The sequence below is a fragment of the Pelophylax lessonae genome (assembly GCF_965119305.1).
Source record: "Pelophylax lessonae genome assembly, chromosome: 2".
Lineage (NCBI taxonomy): Eukaryota > Metazoa > Chordata > Amphibia > Anura > Ranidae > Pelophylax > Pelophylax lessonae.
The window spans coordinates 556100063-556121411 of NC_138769.1; the positions used below are offsets into that span (position 1 = coordinate 556100063).

A 21349-nucleotide genomic window follows, 5' to 3' on the forward strand; every position below is an offset into this window, starting at 1 on the left:
TTGATGGTGGTCTGCCTGGGCCACCTGGAGATGGTAGAATGAGAAGTAGGTGAACCCCCTTTTAGGGTACTTCCAGGATGACAAAAAGTGACAGTCCATCTGAAAGTAGCAGTAGCTGAGAAGGACACTTCACCGAAACCACATCCAAACAATGGAAGGAAATTTCCTTTTGATGAACTGAAGCCGGGCAAAGGGACGGAACAATAATGGATTGGATGAGGTGAACAGCTCCCTCAAGCGATTGTAAACACTACTACCTTTTTTTGTTTTCGCTCAACCCAGCGGGCTGAATAGAAAATAAACTGACAACTCGGGAGGAGCCGCTGTACTAACTATGCAATGTTAGTACTGTACAGCAATCTACCCCACTGCGCTATTGGGTTCAGACCTATTTAAGTCATGCCCCTGACCGACTGCCGTGCACACGTGTGCCGAATATCGGCCGATTCCTATTAAGCCAGCCAATGTCACCCGATATTGGACCCTTTAAGTATTACTGGGCCTTGACACCACATTATCGATACAAATCCAGAAAGGGTTCCTTGCAGGATAAAGCTGTCGGTTCAGACAGATTTCTCACAGCATTGATGGATACAAAAAACACCACCTTGAAAGAGTAGAGCCTAATGTGTATAACCACTTCTGGACCGGAAGGATTTGCCCCCTTAATGACCAAGCCTCCGTTGTTAAGACCCTCCAAGCTTGTCTTCTGTTTACTCACAAGGACTGGGGTTGAAAGTTTGTAAATCCTCAGATAAATTGTCCTCATTTGTTAACCGTTTAGGAGGTTTGGACCGCCTGCATCTCATATGCTAGGGTACAGGAGGTGGTACCTCCAGTCTGCAGACACGTTTTGCTCCCTGCTCCTTCTAACTTCTAAGCTTAATCTGTCATCACCGATTAGCATTTTTATTGGGAATGTTATATAGCAGAAAAGTGAAAAAATACTGCATTTTTCAAAATTCGCTCTTTTTTTGTTTATAGTGCATAATCAAAAAACCGCAGAGGTGATCAAATGCCACCAAAGGAAAGCCCTGTTTTTGGGGGGAAAAAAAAAGATTGCCAATTTTATTTGGGTACAGCGTTGCGCATCCTCTACAGGAAAAAAAGCGCCTTGCTAAGGTGGTTCCACAGATGGAATGGAATATGCCTGTGCAAAATCCTCACTAAAATGGATACAAAGCGAATAAGCGCTTAGGTAGAAAAAAATGTATCAAGGTGCATCCAATCTCCATAGAGAAATTTAAAAGCAGGTGCAAAGTGAAAGTATTTGTTGCCCTAGGCCAGTGTTGGTGAACCTTGGCACCCCAGATGTTATGAGACTACATTTCCCATGATGCTGCACTACACTGCAGAGTGCATGAGCATCATGGGAAATGTAGTTCAAAACATCTGGGCTGCCAAGGTTTGCCATCACTTCCCTAGGCGTTTTTAACAACCCAAGGCAAGAGACAGCACTGTAGACTTAACTGACTAATTGTCTAGTTAGAGTGATGCAAACTTCACCAACACGAGCCTCGTGGCTTCTAAGCTATCAGCCGTAGGCAAATCAGATAAAAAATCTGCAGTAGACCGCACAGAAGCTTGCTTGTAACCATCTGTAAAGTTCTGCATAATCATAGTAAAGACCTCAGCGGAAAGGAGGATGCAACCACACATGACAGAGCTTAAGAGGACTACAAGGACAAAATAAACTGCAAAATCAGAGGGAAACATTTCGGGCTGCATAATTGTTAGTACAAGCGAGATGGGACACTTGGTACACCGGACTGCTCCCCCAGAATCAGACATTCTGGCCATATGCCAGTAAGGCAATGCATAGGCCCAAGGTAAGAGGCAAGGTCTTGGATACTAACAATTACAGCTGGTAACAGGGGAGGGTCAGATGGCGGGAGGAGACCAGAATTACTTAAGGAGAGCAACCGGAATGAAATGAAGGTCCACGTAGATCTTGCAAACAGGAGCAGCTTAGATTGTGGAAAAGGGATCTATACTATTAGAGCAGCAAAAAAATGTGGAACTCTCTTTCCCAGAAAGTGGTATTAGCGGAGTAAACACTTTTAGTTGTCTTCCTCAGGAAGCAGAATATACGTGTCTATAGAAATTAAGAAGTAAAAAATTACATGCACATACATTGAACTGGATGGACAAGTGTCTTTTTCAGCCTTATGAACCATCCTTTTTAAACAAACCATATAAACTAATCATCAGTGCTGTATGGTGGGAAACCACACAGAGCATGCACAACACTCCACCCAGCAGAGATCAGTGCTCAGTCCCCACACCAAAAATGGCAGGTAGAGGGAATAAAGGCTTCCAGTGACCCATGCAAATAAGGAAGCTGAGTACTTGGTCAGCAAGACTTCGACATGGAAAGCTCTCTGCAGCTTTTACCAGAAGAGTGTCTGGCAAGCAGCGCACACAGACCCACTTCCAGGCTATCCCATCAATCAGTGTGGTCTGGACACAGTACTCTACATTGGATAGCTGCCATTAAAGAGATAAAGCTCTAGCAGCAAAGTAGAGGGGAATCATGATTGAAGGGGGGAAGGCAAAGAAGGGAAAAAAAAAAAAAAAAAAATTGTAAAAACTAGTTAATTTTAACACGGCAGCTTTAGAAAATTACATCCATCCTAGCAAATAATTTAACTTTTGTAAGAACTTACCGTAAAAAATATTTTCTGGATCCGAGACACAGCTCTGGAAGTTTCTTCCCTAATGGGTTATGTGCGCCCTCTTCAGGAGTAGCTAGTCAGTGAAAACTTTCACTAGGCACGCCTTTTTCCTATCCTATCCACATGACCCCAGACACACCTGCTCATAGAATACGTTTCGTAGCAAAGCAGTGAAGAACACAACCAACCCCCAACATAGAGGGGCAGGATCTGCATCTGTCAGAGGACTCAGAAAATAATTTTATGGTAAGTTCTTACAAAAATTTAATTTTCTCTTACGTCCTCTGACAGACGCAGCTCTGGAAGTTTCTTCACTAATGGGATGTCCCATAGCAGTGTAGGCATGAGGGGTGGGAAGAACGCAACCAACTGTTAACATTTCAACAAGGCTAAAAAAACGTAACCAACAGGGCAACAGAAGCTCAACCAACATCAACAGGAGCTTACCCCAAAACAAAATTCACCCCTGAAAGAGAACACTCAGTCTCTTCAGAAAACAGCGGCCTGAAAAACTCTGCGGCAAAAGGAAGCATCCTAGGATGCCATCACATCAATCATGTAGAATTTTGTAGAATTTTCTAAAAGTGTGTACAGACGACCAGGTCGCCGCTTTACACACCTGAGCCAAAAAAGACTGATGGCGAAAAGCCCAAGAGGCACCCAGTGCTCTAGTAGAATGTGCCCTCACAGGGAAAGGAGGAACCTGACCCTTCAATAAATAGGCCTGAACAATAGTCTGTCTGATCCATTTTGATATGGTTGCAGCAGACGCAGCCGAACCCTTACGAGATCCCTTCAGGAAGGACAAACAGGGAATCAGACGTCCGGAAGGATTCCATGGCCGACAGGTAAACCCTGATCGCTCGAACTACATCCAGCGAATAAAAGGCAATTTTTTTGGGATGCTTGGGCTTCGCACATGGCGAAGGCACCACGATATCTTCATTGAGGTGGAAAGCTGACGTCACCATAGGTAGAAAAGATTGGTTTGGTTAGGCCGCAGAACAACCTTGTCCCTATGAACGACCAGATAAGGCGAACGGCAGGACAGAGCCGCCAATTCTGACACCCTGCGAGCAGAGGTGACAGCCACCAGAAAGGCAACCTTCTGAGACAAAGGCAACCTTCTGAGACAAGGGTAGAGAAATGTCTCTGATAGTTTCAAAAGGAGGTCGTTGCAGAACAGACAAAACCAAATCCAGATCCCACTGAGGTAAAGGGGATCTCCTCGGCGTAGTCAGATGACGCACCCCCTATGTAAAGTTGCGAATCAAGGAACTAGTCACCAAGGAACGCTGGAAGTAAATCGCCACGGCCGACAACCGACCTTTCATCGACCCAAAAGGGGCTGAGGATGCAACCCTAGCGACTCACACCAGGCAATAGACATCTTCCAAGTACAATGAAAAAAATCTCAGAAGTCGCCTTCCTAGCTCTCAACAAAGTAGGAATCACAGAAGCAGAGACCTCTGTCCCTCAATACCTGGCCTTCAAACAGCCACGCCGTTAAAGCCAGTGACCGTAAAGCATACTTGAAGATCGGCCCTCGAGACAGCAGATCCTCTCTCAGAGACAGCCACCAGGGAGGTTCGACGACCACAGGTCTGTGTACCAAGATCATCAAGGCCAGTCCGGGGCCACCAGAATCACCTGCACCTTCTCCGCCGCCAACCTGCGGAGGAAGCTAGACAACAATTGTATCAGAGGAAAGGCATAAATCAGCCGATATTGGCTCCAAGGCGCTGCCAACGTGCCAGTGGCGCCCGCAAGGGGATCTCGAGCCCTGGCTACAAACCTCTCCACATTGTCGTTTAGAAGAGACGCGAACAGATCCACCTCCGGAATTCCCCCCTGGGCACATAGGAAGCAAAACACCTTTGGGTGCAGGGACCATTCAACCTGATCCAACCTGAACATCGGACAGAGCTGGAAAGTTCGCCTCGGGCCAAGACAAAAACACGGCCACTTCCTTGGTCGCCCGGGCACTCCTGGTAATCGATGTAAGCCACAGCCGTGGCATTGTCAGATTGCACCCAAACCGGGAGACCGTGGAGTCGAGACGTCCATTGGAGCAGGCAGAGTTTGATCGCTCTGAGCTCCAGAACATTTATTGTTAAGGAGGATTCCTCCGTCGACCACAGACCTTGGGCACAAAGTGTGTCCAACACCCTATTCCAGCCCGTCCGGCTGGCATCCGTGGTGACCACCGTCCACAACAGTGGCAAGAACGACTTGCCTTGGCACAGAGCAGGCGACAGAAGTCACCACGATGGCTCAGAGCTTGTGAGACAGCTAGACATTTCCTGTTGAAAGACTGCGGATCCTTGTTCCATTTGCAAGGATCTCTGCTGTAGAGGGCTTGTGTGAAACTGGGGAAACGGGGCCGCCTCGAAGGCCGACACCATCAGCCCCAGAAACCTCATGTAGGTCCGCAGGGAGGAGAGGCCGTTGATCATAAGGAACCTGATCTCGCCGTGCAAAGTCTGAGTTTTTTTTTTTTTTTTTTCCCCCACTGGCAGAAAAACCTTCACTTGAGCGTTGTCCAAGACCATGCCCAGATAATTCAGACGTACTGACGGGGTCAGTGCAGACTTCTGGAAGTTGATGGTCCACTGGAACTCCTGGAGCGTCTGAACTGTGACTGTCAGATCGCCTGACAGAGTGGCACACAAGCTCGCCCTGAAAAGGAGATAGTCCAGCTAACCGAGGACCGCAATGCCCTTCTTTGCACAGCAAAGCTAGTACCGGGGCAAAAACCTTGGTGAAGACCCTAGTAAACAGGGATGTGCAGACAAGCATCCTTTAAATCGATAAAGATGCCACCACCGACCGGACGGATTCCATCCAAAACATCTGCACCCGCACGAGGCGGTTTAGCAACTTGAGGTCCAGAATTGGACATGTCTTGCCCTCCTTTTCTGGGCACTGAACAGGTTTGAGTAAAAAAAAAAAAAAAAAAATCCTCAAAACCTGTCCCGCTGAGGAACCGGGACATACTGGGCTAGACCGAAATTCGATCTTGTACCCTGTACAAATCAATTTGTGAACCCATTTGTCTGGAATCAGAGACGTTCAGGGTTCCCGAAAGTAACGCAGACGCCCCCCCACCCCTGAACCGGGAGAGGGTGCCCCTCCATGTAGAGATGGAGTTTTCTTTGCACCGGACTGACCGGCCTTGGGCTCACCTGACCAAGACTTCTGGTCTTCCCCGAAGGCTCTAAATGGTTTGCCTTTTTCCTGCGCCCCAGATGCACGAAAAAAGCCCCTGGTGAGCCTGGAAGGAAGCTCCCCGCATACTGCGAGGTGCTTTACCTTTGCAAAATGGGGGAGAAGAGTACTCTTAACCCCAAGTTAGACCCTTGAGTAGCACATCCAAGGAGTCACCAAAAAGGCATTCAATCAGACACGACACGGCCTTCTTAGAAGCCTGGTCCACTGATCAGCTCTTAAGCCACACCATGCAGCGTATGGCGATCCCCACCGCAGACAACCTGGCGACCAGAGGAGCCTCATCCATGGCCGCATCACACAGGTACACCATGTCCTGGGTCTCCTGAGCCATGAGCTCAAGGAGATTTGGAGGGACTGGCGCAGCCAGCAAGTTGCTCCTAAGCACCTTGATCCATTGAGTAAGCGCCTGAGAACTAGGACGGAGGTGAACACATGTTTAAGAATCGAACCCGCCAACAAGTGCAGGTAGCGGGAAAGTGAAAAACACCTGTCCACCGGGTCCTTAAACACCGGGGAGTCTTCCAATAGCACCACAGTGGAGTTGCTCAACCTGGAAAAAGTGTGATCCCCTTAGGGGACACTGTCCGGCGATTGGAAACTGAGTCTGCAAAAGGATAACAGCGCTGAAAGCGGTTGGGCACCGCCAGCATGTGCTTAATGCGCCGCCATTGCTCATTCACGATATTGTGAAAATCCTTGGGACAAGAAAAAACCTGACCAACTTCTGGGCTTTGCGGGAGCCAAAAACAACCCGCTGTCCTGACTGTGTGGGCTCATCATTTATATGCAACGTCTCCCTTACTAATTGAATCAGTGCTTCCATCAAAGTTAGTTTTCGCGCCGCAGCTGAGGAGGACTCATCCTCCTCGCCTTCCAACTGTGAGGACAGGGATCCCTCAGAGAGGGCAGTGTCCCTGGCAACCACATCATGCTCTGATCAGAGTACTGAGGGAGCATCGTCTGTTTTTTTGCATAGCAACTTGTTTTATCACAAGCTCCAGTTTTGGACGCAAAAAGCTGGGTTATACTTACTGATAACTCCTTTTCTAATAGTCTTCCAGGACAGCCCATGAGACGTTAGGCTCCTCCCCCAGGGACAGGAAACACATTCCAAAATTAAAATAAAAGGCGGTCCCCTAGTCCTCACCTTCAGTATTTCATGAGAACCACAGGACACCCTGTAAAACATATACATAGATATATAGACACATATCATACATTATACATAATACCAGATAGTTCGGGTGGGAATCCGGCTGTCCTGGAAGACTATTAGAAAAGGAGTTATCAGTAAGTATAACCCAGCTTTTCTCAAAGTCGTCTTCCAGGACAGCCCATGAGACGATGAGCAAGCACTTACCAGTCTAGGGAGGGACAACTGCCTGGAGCACCTTTCGACCAAACGCCTGTTCCTGAGAAGAGAGGAGGTCCAGGCGATAATGTCTAACAAAGGTCGAAAAGTTAGACCAGGTAGCTGCCTTACAGATTTGGTCTGGTGAGGCACCGGCCCTTTCAGCCCAAGACGTGGACAATGCTCTAGTAGAGTGTGCAGTAATGAAAGGTGGAGCCACCTTTTTCACTATATAGGCTTCTGTGATAGCCTGTTTGATCCATCTAGCTAAGGTTGCCTTAGAAGCTTTTTCCCCTTTATGGGAGCCGGAAAATTGTAAAAACAAAGTATCAGTCTTCCTGAAGGTTTTAGTCACCTCCAGGTATCTCAAGAGGGATCTTCTGACATCCAAACAGCTAAATTCTTTCTCTTTATTGTTGTTTGGGAAATTGCAAAAGGAAGGAAGGACTATGTCCTGAGTCCTATGAAAAGAAGAGACCCTTTTTGGCAAAAATCCTGGATCTGTTTTTAGCACAATCCTGTCATCAAAAATCATAAGAAAAGGTTCTCTGATTGAGAGAGCCTGTAATTCGCTAACTCTTCTAGCTGAAGTTATAGCTACTAAAAATAAGGTTTTTAGGGTGAGCATTTTTACTGATAGGTCTACCAAGGGTTCAAACGGACTGGTAACCAAGGCCTGGAGTACCAGGGATAGATTCCAAGCTGGACACGTTTTAAGCACGGTTGGCTTTGTCCGGGCAATTGCTCTGAAAAAGGCATTCACATTTGGGTCTTCTCTAAGGGAAAACTGAAGAAAGACACTAAGGGCGGCAGCCTGTACCTTTAAAGTCCCTAAGGAGAGACCTTTGTCTAAGCCTTCCTGAAAAAAATCCAAGATAGTTGGTATATCTGGGGAATGTCTCTGATTCTCCAACATCCAAAAATGAAATTTCTTCCAGATTTTAGCATACATTTTTCTAGTGACCGGCTTTCGACAGCTGGTCAATGTTTTGATGACTCTGTCTGAGAACCCCTGAGAGCCTAGTATTTGTTCCTCAGATACCAGGCCGTCAGGTTTAGGGTCCTGAGAAATGGATGGACCACCGGACCTTGTGTTAAGAGATCTGGTCTCCAAGGTAAGGTCATTGGAGGTTGCGCTGCCAACGCCTGAAGGCGTGCAAACCATGGCCTTTTGGGCCAGTATGGGGTTATCAGTATCATCTCTGTGTCTTCTAGGATGAATTTCTGAAGAACCTGTGGGATCAATCTGATCGGAGGAAATGCGTAACAGAGTCTGACTTTCCAGGGGTGGGCGAAAGCGTCTATGCCTAACGCCTGATCCCCTTGAGTTATGGAAAAGAATTTTTCTGTTTTCCTGTTTGCCTGGGAGGAAAATAGATCCACTACCGGTAGGCCCCATGAGGTTGTGATTTTGAGAAACACCTCTGGGTTGAGGGACCAATTGTCCTGGTTCATCTGGTGGCGGCTGAGATGGTCTGCCAGATAATTCTGCGTCCCTTTTAGGTGAATGGCCGAAATGGATGTTAGGTTCCGCTCGGCCCAGACAAAGATTTTCTGTGCAATGGTTTGTAGGCCCAGACTTCGAGTACCTCCCTGCTTGTTCAGGTACGCTACCGTTGCTATATTGTCTGACCTGATCTGTAGATGGCTCCCTTCTACCTCTACCTGAAAAAACTCCAAGGCCTTTTGGACCGCCATAAGTTCTTTTTGGTTTGATGAAGACTTCCTTTGTGCTGGGGACCATGTACCCTGCGCCCATCTGTCCTGCAGATATGCTCCCCATCCGGAAGCGCTTGCATCCGTGGTAATCCTCTGTGATACCTGGATGGTCCAGTTTAGCCCTCTTGATAGGTGAAGAGAGGATCTCCACCACCAAAGAGTCCTTTTTATCTTGGTGGGAATCCTTACTTTTTGTTGCAAGGAACTTGACTGCCCATCCCAATTCTGTAGAAAGAATTTTTGGAGTGGACGTTGTTGGAACCTTGCCCAGGGGACTGCTGGGAAACAGGAGGTCATCAAGCCTATCACTCTCGTGACATCCCTCAGAGAGACCCATAAGTTGGTCTGTAAAGAGGCAACCATCAGGTTCATTTTCTCCATCTTGCACTGAGGGAGGAAGATCATCTGATCCCGTGAGGAGATTTCGTAACCCAGGTAGGTCACTCTTTGTGAGGGTACCAGGCAAGACTTTTGTCTGTTGATTATCCAGCCTAGGGAAGTTAAGAATTCCTGAACTATGAGGAGGTCGGCTTCCAGTTTCTGGTATGATTCTGCCACTACCAAGATGTCGTCCAGGTAGGGGGTGATCATGATAGCTTTTAGCCTTAGAGGGGCTAGTGCTTCCCCTAGGACTTTGGTAAAAATCCGTGGGGCTGAGGACAGCCCGAAGGGCAGTGCCCTGAACTGGAAGTGCTTGACTTCCGGTCCTATCTTTACTGCTAGCCTCAGGAATTTCTGATAGGATGTGTGTATGGGGATGTGAAAATACGCATCTTTCAAATCTAGGGTTGCCATGAAACACCCTGGGAACAGTAGGTTCCCTATGGAGTATATTGATTCCATGCGAAAGCGTTTGTATGCTATTGAAAGGTTCAGATTGCGTAAGTTCAGGATCAGTCGATGACTTCCTGAGGGTTTTTGAATCACAAAGATGTGAGAATAAAACCCTGTTCCTTGTTCTTCTCTGGGGACTGGGATAATTACTTTTTGATCTAATAGGTCCCCTAACTGAAGACTCAAGGCGGAGGCCTTGACTGGATCCCTGGGAAGATTTGTGATCAGGATCCTTTCTGGAGGTTGAAGACAGAACTCCAGCCTGTGTCCTTGGCCTACTAGGTCCAGAATAAAAGGGCTGGAAGTAATCTTCTTCCACAGTGGGAGGAAGGCCCCTAATCTTCCTCCCACTCTGAGAAGGGAGTCATTGGGGCTGGTTGGGGCGTTTAGGAGGGTTAAACAGGATGTTACCCCTCCCCTTTCCTTTATGCCCCGTCCAATGTTTTTTGAAATTTTGCTGAGTTTCAAAAGACTTCTGCTGTTTGCCCCTGCCACAAAAATTCCTCTGAGCATAGGGGAATTTTTTCTTATCTGGGAATCCCTTCTTTTTATCCGCTGTACGCTCCAGGGCTTCTGTTAGGCCTGGGCCAAAAAGGTGGTCGCCTGTGAAGGGAAGACCACAAAGGCGAGATTTAGAAGTAATATCTCCCGACCATGTCTTGAGCCATAGGCTTCTTCTGGCCGTATTAGCTAAAGCTGAGGTCCTTGCTGCCATTCTTACAGCTTCAGCTGAAGAATCCGCCAGGAATCCTATTGCCTGGAATAAGAGTGGAAAGGATTTATTAATCTGTTCCCTCGATGTTCCTGCAGTCAAGTGTGTTTGGATTTGAGATAGCCACAGCTCCAGGTGTCTGGCTATGCAGGTGGATGCCAGGGCTGGCTTTAAGCTCATAATGGAGGCTTCCCAGACCCTACGTAAAGAGATATCTGTTCTCTTATCCATAGGGTCTTTTAGTGCTCCTGAATCCTCAAATGCCAAGTCAGTTCCTTTGGAGATTCTGGCAAGAGAGGCATCCAGCTTAGGGATTTTGTTCCAGGGCTGTTCCACACTTTCGTCAAATGGATACCTTCTTTTTAAGTTTCTTGGAAAAAAAGGCTTTTTATCAGGAGAATTCCATTCCTGTTTAATCACATCCAATAGTGAGCTATGCACAGGGAACACTCTAGATTGCTTTTTATGACTAGCGTACATTAAGTCATGCTTAGAGAGATGCACTTCTTCCTCCTCAATCTCTAGAGTGGTATAAACCGCTTTGAGTAGATCATCTACATCCTCCAGGCTCAGTTTAAAGTTGGAGCTATCATGGGAAACATTGCTTTTTGGTTCCTCTCCTGATCCTGATCCCTCTACAGAAGAGTGGGAAGAAGAAACTTCCTCCTCCAAAACCAATGGGTCAATTAGGGATGGTGGAGCCTGAGCTGGGGTGGAAGGCTGGGCTGGTGCCTGCATCTTTTCAATGAGAGTCCTGAATGAACTAAATGTACTTTTTAGCTCATCTCTCACTGAGGACAGCATTTTCTGGGTAGAGACTGCAGAATCGTCTCTGACCAGTTTAGCTATGCATGCCCGGCACACTGCTTTGTTCCAAGAGGAACTCAATTTTTCTCCGCATACAGCACATTTCTTTTTGGGGGGCTGAGGTGGGTTATTGTCCTGAGCCTTGGCCTGGAAGATAAAAGACAAGGGAATTTAATTAGAGATACTTGTCCTCCTCCCACCTCCCATTTTTCCCCCCTCCACCTTGTGGATAGAAAAGAGGGAGCGGTGCTGCTTAACCCCTGCCCCTAACGATAGAAAAGAGAGGGGGGAAGGGGAACGGAGTTCCTAACAGGTACCTGCAAATAGGGTGTCGTTCCCCCTTGCTTACCTGAGAGGTGCCGATGCCAGAGCCGACTTCCGCCGCCTGTGCGGTTGCTGCCGTGGTGTCCATCGCTCTGTATGGTGGTCCCAGCAACTGCTGTTTCCCCTAACATCGGTCGCCCATTTGAACTCTCTGTTCGCGCCTTCGGAAACTGGAACGAGGGTTTCCGGCGCCCGCGGATGCCGTCACTGCGCCGGAAGTGACACTGTCACTTCCCGTGAGGCCAGAGTGGATACGCTGAGTTCCGCCCCCTCCGTTTTTGGCGCCAACTTCAAAATTTCTTCCGAAGTTAGCGGTTCACGGGTACACAGCACTGCTGCTCCAAGGAACCGGCCGACCAACGGAGTGAACTCCCCAACGCTCCACCAGACAGCATCCGTAGTCCTGCCGAGAGGCTAGGAGAATAGGAGACAGCGGTCAGCCCCTATTGCGGCACTAAGGGGTACCGCTATGGGCCGAGGAGATGCATCTTTCCAAGTCTTTCCATGGACAGTCCAGGAGACCGGGAGCTTCAGTTCCAGGAACATGTTACCCCCTGTCCGGAGGAAACAAAAATACTGAAGGTGAGGACTAGGGGACCGCCTTTTATTTCAATTTTGGAATGTGTTTCCTGTCCCTGGGGGAGGAGCCTAACGTCTCATGGGCTGTCCTGGAAGACGACTTTGAGAAAAAGAGTTTCTGCTACTGCTGACAGACATGAGGGATGGTGATCCAGAAGATCTGGCATGTGCACATGTAAAGTCTGAGGGGGGAATTTAAGTCCTAGGTCCTACTCCTAAGCTAGGCAGCAAGAAACTGATTCTATGAGCAGGTGTGTCTGGGGTCATGTAGATAAGACGACCCCTAAAGGCGTGCCTAGTGAAAGCTTTCACTGCCTAGCTACTCCTGAAGAGGGCGCACATAACCCATTAGTGAAGAAACTTCCAGAGCTGCGTCTGTCAGAGGACATAAGAGAAAAATACATTTGAGGCATACTGGTGGTGGGAGAGGTTATCCTGGGCTGGCCTACAGTTTTCTGTTTACCATGGTCCAACTCCCCTATTGACTTCAGTACAACCTGAAGGTTTGATATATACCATGTCCCTCAATAGACAGGAAATAGAATAACTTCGGGACAGCAGAATCAGCGGACCTGATGTCTAACAGGCAACTTTATTATTTTAGGATATAACTGGAAAGAGCAGTCTGTGATCCCCTTGAAAAGATTTTCTTGTTGCCTGTCCCAGTGACACTGAAGGGGGGGGGGATTATTGGGTAAGGGGTTGTCAGAAGAATTTGTTTAAAAGAAGTATTGGATAGTCTAAAACAATTAAATATTACCATAATCATGAATCAACTGTTATTTTTTTTCCCCTCCATTTTGTTTTTTCCAGCAGGGGCACTTCATCCATCATGTAGATTCTAGTAACAGCCCATCTGCTGTTTACAAGTTTAGAGAGGGCAGTTACAACTTCAGCAATCTGCCCCCTCTTTCTGTCCCTCCTCCACTGGGAGATGTAACCACGCCTACTGGACAGTAGAACCTAGGCGCTGTGTATTCCTGTGCATAGTGGAAAATGCATAAGTGGTATAGACATTGCTGGATCTAGAGGGAGGGCTGTGTCACAGGTGGAAGGAAAGAAAATTGATTGATTCCCCCATCAACGCAGTCAGTGTTAAAGGGGGGGGGGGGGGGAATGACTCCCAAAGCAATATTGTATTCAGCTGGCAGCTTTGCCAGATGGCAGAATACAACGATTACTGCTAGCAACTAGAGCCGCTGGCAGTAATGGCATGCTTAACATCTGACAGGCTAGTTGTACCCAAGATGATCAATCAATTGACTTGGGTACAATCACCCTGCCTATTGATGGATTGAACCTTGGCCGGTCCCTGGTGAACCACTCGAGATTCGAGCCATGGCCGGCTTAAGAGAATTAAATTGAGCGGTGTGAGAGGAGGGAAAGCGTAGACAGCTCTGATTCGACATGAATCAAAGGAGAAGGAAAGGGAGGTGGATGCTGACAAGACTGTCGACATAAGAATCCAGAGAAAACTGTAGCCCCATCCCACAGGTATTTCCTTGAATTTAACAGAAAAGGTGAACTTCTCAGAGGACTGGAAAGATTTTTGTGTATTAGCAACTCACAGGGAAGCTAAAGAAAAGGAAACCCACGATTCTCTTTTAAATGACAAGTTCACCTTTAGGGGGGAAAAAATGAATGCACATTTTTGCAGAAAAAAGTGCATTTATTATTTTTTCTCAGGAGCCTTAAAGCGGTTGTAAACCCTATAAAAAAAAAAAAACCTGCAAGACAAAGGCATAATGAGCTAGTATGCATCGCATACTAGCCCATTATGTGTAACTTCCCTTAAAACGAAGCCCCGACACGGACCCCCGGACATCGCTGCGGGCGCTGCCATGATCCCTCGCAGTCTCTTCGGGGTTCGGCGGCTCCGGCGCGCTGATTGGCCGGAAGAGACGGCTCTGGCGCGATGATTGGCCGAAGCCACGATGACGTCACTCCCGCGCATGCGCGCGGGAGTGATTTTTCCGGCAAACTAATTGAAGGTCCCCCCGGACCTTCAGAGCGCTCGCGCGAGCGGCTGCATGCACTGTAAATATCTCCAAAACCGTGCCGGTTTAGGAGATATTATTTGTACCTACAGGTAAGCCTTATTATAGGCTTACCTGTAGGTAAAAGTGTCAAAAAGCGGGATACTACCGCTTTAAAAGCATTGCACCCATGATCAGTGGAGGGTGGAGGTGCTGGAGCATATTACACATTACACTCCAAATATGGGCGTAAAGCTCAAAAAGGTAAACTCTGCCTAAAGTAATAAATAAAACAAACACAGGTTTTAAACCTTTCATTACTTATTTTACTAAAAATGCATTTGGTCTATCTCTCCACTAAGATATTTCCCAGAACTTCCTACCCGGACAGGTATTGGAGTGGATATCTCCATAACAGAGACACAAGAGAGCAATATAAAACTCCAAAGTCTCCAACTTCTGCCCACTAAATCCAACACAAGATAGATATCTATATATAGATAGATATCCATCTATGGGATTTTTGACTTACCGTAAAATCCATTTCTCTGATGTTCATTGACGGACACAGCTCCTGATATTCATAACCATTGGGTTATAATGCTCCCTACAGGAGTAGGACACTCGGCAGAAATAAATTCTGGCTACACCCATTGGCAGTCCCAGGGGGTATGCTCCTCTCTCTGCTATAGCCACTCAGTTTTGTAACAAGCAGTGTCAGGAGAACCATACCTCCACAGAGGGGTGGGTGTGGTGTCCATCAATGATCAGAGAAATGGATTTTATGGTAAGTCAAAAATCCCATTTACTCTTTCGTTCACTGACGAACACAGCTCCTGATATTCATAACCATTGAGACGTCCCAAAGCGGTGTTAAACATGAGGGGTGGGAACAAAAAATTACCATGACTAAACATTAGCTCAACCAAACAACTGGAGCCCACAACACCCTCAAAGAGGATCAGGTCCTCTTAAACAGCAGCCTGCAAAAGAAGCATCCGCAGATGCGAACACATCCACTTTATAAAACTTTGTAAAAGTGTGCACCGACGACCAGGTGGCTGCCTTGCAAACCTGCGTCACTGATGCCTGATGACGGAAGGCCCAAGAGGCACTAAGCACCCTCATAGAATACGTCTTGACAGGGAAAGGAGGAACCTGACTCCTGATGGAATAGGCCTGAACCACCATCTGTCTCATCCATCTGGAAATGCTCGCAGAGAAAGCGGACAACCCTTTTCAAGGTCCAAAGCACAAGGAGTCTGGCTTCCTTAAAGACTCCGTAGCTGCCAGGTACACCCCAATTGCCTGGACCACATCCAAGACATGCAGGGCAATTTCCTTCGGATGTTTAGGCCTGGGACACAGGGAAGGCAACACAATGTTTTCATTCAAATGAAAATCAGAGACAACCTTTGGAAGGAACGACGAACAGGGGCGAAGAACCACCTTATCCCTGTGATACACCAGGTAAGGTGAACAACAGGATAATGCCACTAGTTCCGGCACCCTGTGCGCAGAGGTGATAGCCACTAAAAAGGCCACCTTCTGGGACAGGGGAATATCCTGAACATTTTCAAAGGGAGGCTTCTGTACAGTTGAAAGCACCAAATTAAGATCCCAAGGTGGCAACAGAGCCCGCACTGGAGGAACCAAATGTCAGACACCCTGAAGAAAGGTATGCACACCAGGGAGTGTGTTGCCAAGTCGAAACACCTGGCCCTTGAGGGTACTCAAGGCCATTTTCTGTTCAAACCCCCGTTGAAGGAAGGTTAAGATCCGAGCCACCACGAAGGAGCGAGGAAGAACCCCAAGAGACTCATACCAAGCAATGTATGTCTTCCACATACGATGGTAGATCTTCCTAGAGGTAGATTTCCTAGCTTTCAACAGTGTAGGACTCACCAACTCATATAAACCCCTATCCTTCAGCACCTGTGCTTCAACAGCCAAGCCGTTAAAGGCAGCGACCATAAAGCAGGATGGAAGAGCTGTCCTTGGAACAGCAGATGCTCGGAAACAGCAGATCATTCCTGAGAGGAAGCTGCCAAAGAACGTCAGTGACCAATGGTGCCAGATCGGTGTACCAAGCCTGGCGAGGCCAGTCCGGAGCCACTAAGATGACTGGAATCCCTTCTGCCTCGATCCTGCGTAGAAGTCTTGGCAGAAGCTTCAGAGGGAAGGTGTAAATGAGACGATACTGACCTCATAGGGCCACCAGCGCATCTGCAGCATCAGCCAGAGGATCCCTTGACTGAGCCACAAATTTTTGCAGCTTTCTGTTGAGACAAGACGCCAACAGATTCACCTCGGGGGTGCCCCACTGGGGAGACAGCTGATGAAACCCCTCCAGATGAAGGCCTACCAACTGAGGTAATCCGCCTACCAATTTTCCACCCCAAGAATGTGTACGGTGGAGAGGGCTAGAACAAACTATTCTGCCCTCCTAGAATGCCGGCTACCTCCAGAGCCGCCAGGGCATTTCTTGCGCCCCCCTTGTGATTGGCATAAGCCACGGCCGTGGCATTGTCCGATTGAGTACGCACTGGACAACCCTGAAGACGATCCGTCAAATGATCTAGACACAGTCTGATCGCTCGGAGTTCCAAGACATTGATCTGGCAGTCTGAACTCTTCCAGCGTCCAGATCCCCAGAGCAGAATGCTTGCCGAGGACGCCTCCCCAGCCGGACAGGCTGGCATCCATGGTGACCATTGTCCAATACAATGGGAGGAATGAATATCCCAGCCAAAGCACCAGAGAAGTCACCATATTAAGGACTCCTTCATGCCAGACTCAGCTGGATCGGATTGTCCAGAGACTGCGGAGACTTGTGCCATTTGGTCAGAACCTCGCTTTGCAGGGATCTCATATGGAACTGTGCAAACGGAACTGCCTCAAAAAGGTGGACACCTTCAGGCCCTGCATCCGCATGAATGTCCGGGGGGATGACAATTTGTTGGACAGCAGGAGGAGGAGAATTGCAGCCTGCAATTTCTGGAGTTTGTCCAGAGGAAGGAGCACTCTGGCTAAGGCTGAGTCCAGAGTCAGGCCCAGATAGTCCAGCTTTGTGGACAAAACCAGAGCAGACTTCTGAAAATTCAGAATACAGCTGAACTCCCGCAGAGTTCGTATTGTGGTCTCCAGATTCTCTACCAGAGGAGAGGGAGTAGCCCAGTATTGCGATCCCCCATTGGCGTAGCAAAGCTAGCACTGGGACTAACGCTTTTCTGAAGACCTGAGAGAAGATGAGAGACCAAAAGGTAACGCCACAAAAAGATAATGCTTCTCTCCCACAGCAAAGCAGATAACACTGGTGACTGGCACATATTGGAAAGTGAAGGTAGGCATCATTGATATCGATAGAGGCGAGGAAATCCCCCCTGATGCAGGGATGCCACCACCGCTCGAATGGAATCCATTCTGAACTTGTGTACCTGCACAAAGCAGTTTAGCGCCTTAAAGGAGGAACTCCAGGCCCCTATAAAAAATTTTTTTTAAAAAAGTGTAGCTGCTGACGCTTAAAAAAACAACCACTCACCTGTCCCACGGTCCAGTGGTGAGCTCACCGCAGCAGTTTTCTTTCTCAGACCTCCCTTGGCGGCACCGGCATCTTCACTATGGGCACCCGGCGCTGACAGCTTGCAGCTTCCAAGCCGGGCACCCATTGCGCATACGCGATGGTGGACGCAGTCTTCTGGGACCAGTTAGTGTCCCAGAAGACTGTAGGGGGGAGGGAGGAAGAAAAACTTTCGTTCCCAGCGCCGGAAGTGGGAGCAGGTACCTCTCAAAATCGGGTACCTGCTCCCCCCACCCCGCTCCTCAAAAGTGCCAATTGTGCAAGAGGAGCGGGGAACAAGTCCTTATCTGAAAACGACTTAGCAGTACGTTCCAGTGCTTCTGCTAACCCGGAACCAAATAGATGGTCACCTGTAAAGGGAAGACCACACAGGCGTAACTTGGAGGTACAGTCTCCCGACCATGTTTTTTTTTTTTTTTTTAAATGAATTATTAATTTTCCAACATTATACAATATACAAATATAAAAATAATAATAATAATAATAATAATAATAATAATAATAATAATGAAAAAGTAATAAAAAAAAAAAAAGTTTGGTTTTATCTCCCCCGTCGCCAACAGTTAACATATTTGACGTGCTAGATGTGTTTGAAATGTTTAAAATGCATAAATAACTACATAAGAATATATATTGGAATTTTCTTTTTTTGGGGGCCTGTGTCTGGACCTTGTCCTGAGCCTTGGTCTATAACAAAAAGAAAGCATTTTCTGATTAAGACCCCCTGTAAAACAGGCCCCAAAACAAACACCTGTGTTAAAGAGTGAAAAAAAGTGCCCCCCCCCTTTACCAGCCCCCAAACAGTCTATGGAGGAAAAGGATAAAGGAAACCCCTACAGGCTTTGCAAGAGGGAAGACTCCCCAGGCTTACCCGAGAGGTGCCGATGCCAGAGCCCGCTTCCACCGCCTGAGTGGTTACTGCAGAGGGATCCATGTCGCTCTGTTAGTGTCCCGCAGCCTCCACTGGGTTTCACCTGAACACTGGCTGCCCAGTAATTCTCCTGTTCGTGCCTCTGGAAACCAGAACCAGCCTTTCCGGCGCCCGCCGATGATGTAGCTGCAACCGGAAGTGACCCCGTCACTTCCTTAGGCCAGAGTGGAATGCAGGAGTTCCACCCCTTCCGCCCTGCGTGACGCCAATTTTGAAATCCGCAGCGATCACGGGAACACAGCCTGACTGCTCCAAGGATGCTGCCACTTTCCCCCCTCCCCCCACCCCCATACCCGGAAAGAGGCCAGTCCACCCAATTAGCCCCATGCGGGACTTGGCAAGTCCCCTGGGACTGCCCTATGGGCGTAAAACTTTTTTCCGCCTAGTGTCCTACTCCTGTAGGGGGCAGCATGAACCCAAGGGTCAAGAAGATATGAAGCTGTGTCCATCAACGAACGAAAGAAAAAAGGTTTTGGCTAAGGTTAGCCTTCTAAGTAAACCTGCAACAAATACAAGCCAGAAGCAGCCGGTACGCACCTCCCAAATAGCAATGCTTCTCTTCAACATCGCCCAAAGCACCATCTGAGGTCTCTGGAAATTCAGGTTAGTGGAAACCTAAGCAACCAATTAGCAGGCTAGCCACTGTTCACAATCAATGTGTCTAGAGATATTCAAGTTACTATTAACATGAGCAGTTTAAGAGGCCTGAGGGCAGCACTAGGGACATAAAAGTTACCAAATTATAGCATATGTTACAAGGTGATGCTGTTCGTTTAGCTATGAAGAGTTTGCCACAAGCTTACTTCATGGTCAATATACAGTGACCTAACCTAGCTCATTTTTAAAATAAAACAGTCTTCATTAGATTAATAGAACGGGTCTTCAAAAACGAGTACTTTTCCTAACCTGGATTTTCTGTTTTTGTTTCATTGCTGTCTGAATCTTCATGAGGCAATGCAGAGTTTGAAGCAGGTGGTACAGTATCAGCTAGCAAGAAAAACAAGGGGAAAAAAAAATTCAGATGTACAATCTTGTAACCTCAATAATAAATGTTAGCCTTAAAAGAGGCACTGCATACAGTAAATATAAATATGCCAAAGAGAACAGGCAGCAGTAAAACCTAAAGTTTAGACATCCTGTGCCTCTCAAACTCAAAGAAAATTTTACAGTGAACACAAACTCATATTTTCTGGGCTCTGGTGCTGATCTAAATGTTTAAAGTGTTTCTAAAGCTTAAATGTTCCCCTTAATGCATTCTAGTGTGACGATGGCATTGCGCATGCAGTTTGTCAGAGGCATTATCCTACAAGAGGCAAACTGTGGAGGCAGAGGGTGTATATCTAAATGGAAGATTCTGTCTCGCTCTCTGTGCATGCGCACAACGGAAAGTTATTTTTATTGGGCGGATTATTCTTTTTTGATAATCATACTAGACGGATTATTTTTATTGGGAAATTGCGGGAATATTGTCGTGAGTACAGAACACAGCTCTGACGGGAACAAATAGAAGTATATCTGGATTATGATGTAAAGGGGCACTCTGATGGGGGACACCTGATGTAAAGGGGCACTCTGATGGGGGACACCTGATGTAAAGGGGCACTCTGATGGGGGACACCTGATGTAAAGGGGCACTCTGATGGGGGACACCTGATGTAAAGGGGCACCTGATGTAAAGGGGGGGACACCTGATGTAAAGGGGGGGACACCTGATGTAAAGGGGGGGACACCTGATGTAAAGGGGGGACACCTGATGTAAAGGGGGGACACCTGATGTAAAGGGGCACTCTGATGGGGGGACACCTAATGTAAAGGGGCACTCTGATGGGGGGACACCTGATGTAAAGGGGCACCTGATGTAAAGGGGGGGACACCTGATGTAAAGGGGGGGACACCTGATGTAAAGGGGGGGACACCTGATGTAAAGGGGGGACACCTGATGTAAAGGGGGGACACCTGATGTAAAGGGGGGACACCTGATGTAAAGGGGCACTCTGATGGGGGGACACCTAATGTAAAGGGGCACTCTGATGGGGGGACACCTAATGTAAAGGGGCACTCTGATGGGGGGGGGACACCTAATGTAAAGGGGCACTCTGATGGGGGGGGGACACCTAATGTAAAGGGGCACTCTGATGGGGGGGGGGACACCTAATGTAAAGGGGCACTCTGATGGGGGGGGACACCTAATGTAAAGGGGCACTCTGATGGGGGGGACACCTAATGTAAAGGGGCACTCTGATGGGGGGGGACACCTAATGTAAAGGGGCACTCTGATGGGGGGGAGGACACCTAATGTAAAGGGGCACTCTGATGGGGGGGGGGACACCTAATGTAAAGGGGCACTCTGATGGGGGGGACACCTAATGTAAAGGGGCACTCTGATGGGGGGGGACACCTAATGTAAAGGGGCACTCTGATGGGGGGGGACACCTAATGTAAAGGGGCACTCTGATGGGGGGGGACACCTAATGTAAAGGGGCACTCTGATGGGGGGGACACCTAATGTAAAGGGGCACTCTGATGGGGGGGAAACCTAATGTAAAGGGGCACTCTGATGGGGGGGAAACCTAATGTAAAGGGGCACTCTGATGGGGGGGGGGGACACCTAATGTAAAGGGGCACTCTGA

The 21349-nt window shown here is 47.9% G+C and overlaps 1 protein-coding gene across 2 annotated transcripts in view; it reads right to left on the reverse strand.

Annotated features, from left to right (window-relative positions):
- Positions 1-21349, reverse strand: part of KMT2D (lysine methyltransferase 2D) — a 340114-nt gene that overhangs the window by 193525 nt on the left and 125240 nt on the right. For both annotated transcript variants that reach the window (XM_082246163.1, XM_082246162.1), the window contains exon 24: positions 19626-19706. In XM_082246163.1, the coding sequence (XP_082102289.1) occupies positions 19626-19706 (81 nt within the window). The remainder of the gene's footprint in view (positions 1-19625; positions 19707-21349) is intronic.